Source organism: Ceratina calcarata, unplaced genomic scaffold (genome assembly GCF_001652005.2).
Source record: "Ceratina calcarata isolate Rehan_Ccalc_2016 unplaced genomic scaffold, ASM165200v1 scaffold743, whole genome shotgun sequence".
In the NCBI taxonomy this organism is placed as follows: Eukaryota; Metazoa; Arthropoda; class Insecta; order Hymenoptera; family Apidae; genus Ceratina; species Ceratina calcarata.
Window position 1 is genome coordinate 2,432 of NW_017178714.1, and position 7,900 is coordinate 10,331.

Below are 7,900 nucleotides of genomic sequence, written 5' to 3' on the forward strand. Positions count from 1 at the left end.
CAATTGATTTACAGCTTTAATCACTTATCTGTTACCCTAGTTGAAACCAATGAAGTAATATGTATAATGAGATGTCGTGAGGCTTCGTGAGAATATGTACTTACGATCTGGGATCACATATTAGTGTGCAATAGTAATAATAATATAACAGAAAGAATTCTTATTACAGCTATTGTATTCAAGTTTTCGACAATCATATGTGTAGGCATAAGTGGTACTACAGGTCTATGCAGAAGTTACCCACGAGATCAACTCTCACGTACGGAAGCTGTGGTGGGAAACAGTGTAGTAGTGAACACGAATAGTACCGTATACAGTGCACATAAATTGATTGTGCCCACAAATTCCATGTATATACGTTTCCCATAAAAATTGTAAATTATTAACCTTTATTGCGGCAATATTTTTTTTCGATAATGGCACTTGCATAGAACAAGGTTTCATTCGTATCGTATGCGTTATGTTCATTGAATAATGACAGTGACAATGAAATTTTTAATAAATTCGTTTCGTATTCTGGAATTTATCATCCAAAATACAGTAGACACAGAAGTATACTTGTAATAAAACTATATTTTATTATCACAATGTTTGTTACTTCGGTCAACCATGTGAGACTTCGAATTAGACCCCATTGGGATAAACTCTTAAAGGCCGGGGTAATAAACACATTGCAGGCTCAGGCCTGCATTATATGAAATTTACTGAGTATTTATTGAATATATCCCATATTCCAATAAATTACTAATGCGTATAAGGTGCGCACATAGTGGGGGATAGCTATACTCAGGCATAACTCGGTACTACGAGGATTGTATGTACAAGGAACTCATTGTCATTTTTGTAGTTCGTATTGGTAGGGTAGCAGAGTTGTAAGTAGTCTTTTCAATTAGATTAAATCTTTAATTCAATTGAACAACAACTAGCAACTAACGTTTCTGTCTCAATTCTTAACTGAATTTTATGTAATTAGAAATTCCAATTGTTGATTGTTAAACTTAATANTAAATATCATGAATTGTATATTACTTCGAATATTTTATATTCCCTCATATATTGCTGCATACTGTATTACTTTACATTATTCAATATTCCCATAAATGTATAAACAACCGAAATCTAATGGTAAAACACTCTCGCGAAGGCTTTGCGGTTATCGAAGAAACACAAATGGTATTTAAATACCATTTTGCATCTTCGATTTTGTAGTTAGAATTCTTACCATGAAAGTGTGATATTTGTCGGAGGTGCGTAATAAGTTCTGCAGGAAGCTCAAGTGCCTGAACGCCGTATGCCAGGGTATGTAATCGGCCTCGTGCGTTAAGTAGAGGCTTACGTTCAGTGCGAGCGTGTAGTTCAAACTGTTAGTACGAGCTAAGTTGAACGCGTCGTCGATCATCTGCGCACGGTTCACCGGGTGTATTTTTGTATTGTTCCCCTTGTTCAGCTCTTTTGTCAACAGTTCCCAATTTTCTTTATCATAGTTCACACGATAGTAACCTGACGCAGAACACAAAATTTCATTAATTACATCTGCAATTTTCTGCCCTTCGAAAATATCAAATTTCCTTTATAAAATTATTAGTGTTCTTGTTGAGTTATCTTATGCATGAATCAGTGAGCAGATGAGAATAGTGAAAAGAAACGCGAACGTATACATACGGTGTTAATATTAATTTAGTAATTCTGTTAAGTTGCTGAAGCTCAATATTATAAGATAAATATGAGGCCAAACAATATACAATTTTTTCGCAATAGCCACTATGTGATTCTTATAGAGTACCTCATGTCAAAAACGAATCCAAAATGTTCTATTATATACCGTTCTTGAAAAATAGTGGTTTCTATAAAAGTACATGATTTTCAGGAAAATGAGGTATTACATGAAAACTAACGATAAGAGAAAGTCGAGAGAGTTCATTTTTGAATCGAGGGATAGAGAAGACCTTTCATAATGTTGCATGAGTGACGACATCAAATAATTCCTGAGGTATTATATCGTAATGTACTATTTATGTACTATGCAGCCGTCACAAATGTTGAATTGCCGCTCGCTTACGCACGAATCATCCATTTCATTCGATAAAAATCTGTGATTCACTTTTCATGTTCCGCCATTTTTTAATTAGTGCAAATAAAATCAGTAGTGGTATTTTCACAACCGCGACGACTACACATAAGTACGCACGCGCCACAATAGGGGCTCGGTCGTTTTATTCTTTACAATGAAAATGAACGGCGAAAGTCGAACAGCGAGAATCGATTTCACTCTCGCGTCGATTTAATGGTCCAGATTTCCATGATCGCCTGCCGCAAATTAGCATTAGCTTTCCGCACGAGTCCGCTTCGGTGTACTTGAAACGGTACGTCGCGTCGCATCGCTTTCCGTCGAAACTATTTAACGAGTCGCGATTCCCCAGCTGTCACGAGCGAGTCTTTGTCGGATTTTCTCTCTATTTATCTGATTTTCATTCGACCCATAAACAAGGAGCATTCTGTACCCTGATTCTGCAAGTCGTTTCTTCAATGCCGATCATCGTTTCTAACTAATAGACCGTTGATTCTTGGGACATGAAATTAAATGGTCTACGAACGAGCGACTTTATAGAGAGACGACAAATATGACAGACGACAAGGTGTTCGAATATTCGCTGTTTTACGTCGTTCGTAAATAATTCTGTACAAGCGATCTTCTAGACGATCGAAGTAATGCGATGTATTTAATTAAGTTGACCCGATAGTCGAAGATGATTAAAATTTTGGAACGGGAACGAGTATTACAAATTACGTACGAACTTTCTCGTGCACGTGTCATGCATAGTACTTTATGGGTAGCCGAGTGTACACACCCGTCGTATCGTTGATGAAGTCAACTTTATTCCCTGGCTTGACACGAAATTGCATTAACTCAACGTTTGTGGAACCTCGTTGTAGCATCGCGTAAGTCATAATGACAGAATAATTAATGTCGCAGGGCTAACTCGGACATAAAAGCCAGCGTTTCTCACGGGAACTTCGTTACACGTTTTTAAAAATGTTTCGATTGCACGCGTCAAAATTTTGTGCGAAACCACGTGACTCTCGTGATATTAGCACGGTAGAACAGGTGTCAAAGAATAGTAGAGATCTCATTACCGTCAAATTTTTCGTCGAGGGAAAACGATGTTAACGTTTTTGTTGGACAGTGTAATTCATCAATTTTCATATTAAAATTCTTAGACATACGATTGAAAAGTAAATGTCAACTCTTAGTTATTCATTTTGAATGTTCTATAAAACTGTGCAATGTACCTGTTTGCTGTGTGTTGAAAACGAACCATCCCGTTTTTTCTTTAGATGGCACGATATGTGATGTATTGTCCGGAGAGAGCCAATCGACGGGAGTCGTGTTACTAAAATTAGGATTCGATTCCTCGACATACGTGATTGGTAACCACCACTTGGTAGGATGCACGTCGAGATTTACGATCACGACGCGTTCCTGTGTCAATTCGTAGCCCTCTTTGATTCTCTTAACTATCAACATCGGATATCCCTGATAATCTACCCAGTTAGTCATTACGGCTTGCACGGGCTGTTTCCATTTAATCTCACTCTCGTCCAAGGCTTTCTGGAGGGATCGAAAAAGATCATTCGAATCCGCATTACCTAACGCGCTGCAACAGTTATTATTATTTATTAATGTGAAACAGTAAAGAAAAGAGTATAGAAATTGAAAAAGAACAGATAAGAGTAGAAGAACTTTGAATTGGAATTACAAAGAATTATTTAATTATCGTTCACAGGTATTGTGCTCGAGAAGAAAATTCGTTCCGATTTTTTATAGAAAATTTATAGGCTACGCATTTAAATTTTGATATACATCTATTGATTCATTGAATTATATAAGTGCAATTCCATTCGACACTTTCTCATGCAATTTGTCCATTCCTAAGAATAATGCAAAGTATGGAGCTGGGCCATTCAATACTACGTAGCTTCTTCTCATATAATCAAAATAAAATTCGTTCTAATGTTGAGTTTAAGATACACTGCAGGGCACTTTAGTTCTTATTTTACTCGGAACAATCAATCTTTGGAATGAAATTAGTTAAAATTCAAAACGTAGCAACTACGATTTTCGTTTCACATTGTAACAGTTACTTTATTAAACATCAGCATAATCTCATTGAATAATGAATTTCTCCAAAGATGCCTGTGATATAACCTTTTAGAAGATATACACATGTCACTTGTTTCAATCATTTTGCTATAATCTTTTACCTTTTAATCCACGTATCAAAAATGGGAACTACCTTTCCGGACAATCCAACACTTGGTTTTCTCATTTTATTTTAATGAAGATGTTTTATAGAGGAATAAAGCTATACGTACTGACTTGTCAGATAGTATTTCAAGCCCTTATGGAAAACCTCTTCCGTCATAGCGTGAGACATCATTCGAATAACAGAAGCAGCTGTAAGTCATACAAGTAATGATTTGTATTTACTGTCGAAGTAAGTACAATGCGATGTGGTAAGCACTTGTTGAAAATTAAATAAAAAACAGCAAGCACTCATTATTATTCGCAAAGCTTTAGCGATACAAAGCAACCAGTAATTCAAGCCCGCTTATTTATAATCTGGCGATATTTAGAACGTCTTAACTGATCGATAAAATTAGGCAAAGTGTTTCGCTAATGAATAAAAAGAAAACCCGTTGCAAAAATGGTACCTATCGGTGTCTACTCCCACATTTCTGTTTATCTGATGTTAAACTATAACCGTTGAGACTGCGTTTACCGTTCAAATTTGTTTACCTACTTGTCTTTTCATGTATCTAATCGAGATTGAAACAACGTATTTTATTAATTTTTTTACCTTTCTGGTAGGTGATGCTACCGAAGAGGTCACGGATGTCTTCAGGGGTGATCGCGTCGTAATTCATGGGGTGTACAACAGGATACGCATCAATGTCCATCGCGGTCTCTTGCATGCTCTCCACAACAAACATATCACCCAATCGCAATTCAGGTACTATCTGAATTTCATAATTTCATCATTAGTTGCATTGAAAATTATATCTAGACTTGGTAGGTAATAATAATTGAAGAATATATGAGTTTCAGAACTCGTTCTTTAAACGATACTATAGTAAATGACAACATTTCTGTTCACGTCACTATTTCTACTCACTGGTTTATTTTTCTATCATTTTAAATCGACGTGTAAAATTATAGGAAGATACGTCAGTGAGTAGAAAGCATGACATTTCGTGAACTGGCTTCTAAACATATTCAACTCAATTATTGCCTGACAGTAATGGCAATCACGGTAGAAATAAATAAAGTGTATTCTTCCTCCTTAACTTCCCTCCTTTTAACACAAAGTACAGTTAATGAATAAGACAATATGGACATTACAAGGAAGGGCATGTGACTGGGACTGGGACTTCCAATCAGTTGCATAATAACATACCTTATGTATTTCCACCATGACAACAATAACTGAATAAACAAATGACACTGCCCAAACATTTATACATTCCATGTCAAAATACATAGTAGTGAAAGTCTGTTTTAAGAAGAATTAGAGTATCGTATTTACTTTGTGAGACATGAAGTACTGGAAATAGTTGCCGAATCCCTCGTTCAGCCAAATATACTTCCACCATTTCGGGCTGATGAGATTACCGAACCATTGATGAGAGATCTCATGAGCGATAGTCATGAGTACGTTTATCTTCGAGCGGGTTGTGTATGAAGCCTCGTCGTAAAGAAAATAATTTTCTCTGAAATGGAAATTTGAGTTCAGAGAAATTGTAATGTCATTGTAACATTTATACTTTTTATCTAAAACAATGTTACATTAAGGCGATCTATTACTTTAATAGTATGTTTTCTATTATAATCGTGTAGGTAAATGTACCAACCGTTTTGATATTCATATGAAATCTATTTAATTATTTAATATAAATAAACATAATACTTGGAACGTTGAATTATAAGTAACTACTAAAAACTTGAAAACTTGAACGTGGATAATGTGCAACATGTTCTAACAGAAAATTAAAAAATCAACCAGTGTTACTGTGGACTTCTATGCAAAATAGAATATTTATTTTGTCAATTTACAAAATGAAATCTAGATTGAAAATTCTTTCACCCTCCGAAAATGACGAACTGTATTATATGTTCTATGTTCTACAGACTTTTGTATGTTGCACTCATTATTTATATTTCTGGCACATTTAATTTTCCTATGCATGCATAAAATCCGCAGTCTATTAATGACAATAAATTAGCATCCCGCGATTCGATCATACAATTTGATAGAGTGATTCATTACAAGGAGCGAAGAATCCTTTGTATTTTCTTATATTGATACGAAGTATTTCCTCATCTTTGTATCACGAACTTTCATTGGTCGTTAATCTCATCGGGAAAGCAATCTGTACTTCGGATGTCCGAACCCGTCATGTCAAATCGATAAGCGATAAAATCTGTTTCCATTTTGATCGCGACATTCACTGCTTCTACGTACCTGTAAATCACGAGGCCCCAATTCTCTATAGCGTTGGGACGCAAATCATTTATCGAGACTTGATCTATTTTGTCTGGCATGTATGTCTGGTACGAAATATTCGTGTACGAATTCAGCAGTTCTAGAAACTTTCTTCCCATTTTCAAAACGAAGTCAGTCTGATTTATCGCGCTCGCCTTCGTCCACACTCTATAGGTGAAGTTGCCGACTTTATCTTCCTTAAATTGATAATCGCTTAACACGAATGCTACCAAATAAGTAGACATCAATGGTGTCTGTTTGAACGTTGTAGTTATCATGCCATTTTCTTCTTCTTTTTTTAGTACTTCCGTATTAGAGAGTGCCTGCAAGGTCTTATTGTGTGTCAAGCTAATGGTGAACTTCGCCTTGTAGGCGGGTTCATCCCAACATGGGAACGCTAGTCGAGCGCCCGTCGGCTCGAAATTAGTCGTTACAACGTATCCGCTGGAATGGAAGAAAAATTGGATTTTACTTAATTCACACGGAGACAGATAGTAATTTTTCAAAAAAGAGATGAGAATTTTATGTAATGTAACTAATTATCTACCGCATGAGACACTGGGTAAAACGCTTAAGTTTATTGAAATGGAAAGTTAAATATCAAAAAAATCCTTTGAACTGACATTTTACAAGATTCAAGAAGTATCTGACAAAATCTGTGTAAGTAGGAGGCAGAAATTTCGTCATATCACAACTTTATGAATACAGTACGTAACATCTACATTCGTACCTATTTCAGAACTGAATGAGTTTATTAACATTGGAATAAACAACTTAATTTCTTTTCGTTAGTTTGCTATGCGATAAATGATCCGATTTCTATTCAAGTCCTAACTTCTACTCATTGATGAATTTTTATGAAATTTTATATGTTACCTTAAATCTTTTTAATTTATTATGTTATCTCCTTTCTTGGAGACTTTTACGAAATTTTTGTTACACATTAAAGTAATTATTTCATTTTCTATTTACTATTTTTCTTTAATTTTATACGTCATCTTAAAATGATAGAAACATAAGATGTGAACAGAAATTGGGACACTTATCTTAATGTGTACAAAAAATTGTTATTCGTCAGAGACTCCACGAAAATTTGGAAGAATGATTTTTTTACAACATTTATATGCATTGTCCTCAATTTGATGAAAATCGTTTACCGTTCTTCTGGTTATAAGTTACAATAGTGGCACACACACTGTCCCAAAAAAACACGTTTTATATACGTTATGCTAAAGATGCAAAGAAAATAGTTCTAGCCTGTGGAACTAAGATAAATAAGGCTATATATTAAGACTGCACAAAGTTATTTGTAATATGTAAATAGACAGCTACTCAGACATGTACGAATTAAATTAAGA

The 7,900-nt window shown here is 35.2% G+C and overlaps 2 protein-coding genes across 2 annotated transcripts in view; both read right to left on the reverse strand.

Moving 5' to 3' along the window:
• Positions 1 to 3,559, reverse strand: part of LOC108630414 (aminopeptidase N-like) — a gene marked incomplete at its 3' end in the record, with an annotated part of 5,900 nt that extends 2,341 nt beyond the window's left edge. Inside the window, exons 1-2 of the mRNA XM_026818054.1 lie at positions 3,318 to 3,559; positions 1,223 to 1,568 (exon numbers count right to left, since the gene is read on the reverse strand). Of these exons, the coding sequence (XP_026673855.1) occupies positions 1,223 to 1,568; positions 3,318 to 3,559 (588 nt within the window). The remainder of the gene's footprint in view (positions 1 to 1,222; positions 1,569 to 3,317) is intronic.
• A 1,251-nt stretch (positions 3,560 to 4,810) lies between these two features.
• LOC113464996 (aminopeptidase M1-like) overlaps positions 4,811 to 7,900 on the reverse strand; it is an 8,807-nt gene continuing 5,717 nt past the window's right edge. The window contains exons 2-5 of the mRNA XM_026818053.1: positions 6,522 to 6,986; positions 5,586 to 5,769; positions 4,860 to 5,019; positions 4,811 to 4,818 (exon numbers count right to left, since the gene is read on the reverse strand). Coding sequence (XP_026673854.1) covers positions 4,811 to 4,818; positions 4,860 to 5,019; positions 5,586 to 5,769; positions 6,522 to 6,986 — 817 coding nt within the window. The remainder of the gene's footprint in view (positions 4,819 to 4,859; positions 5,020 to 5,585; positions 5,770 to 6,521; positions 6,987 to 7,900) is intronic.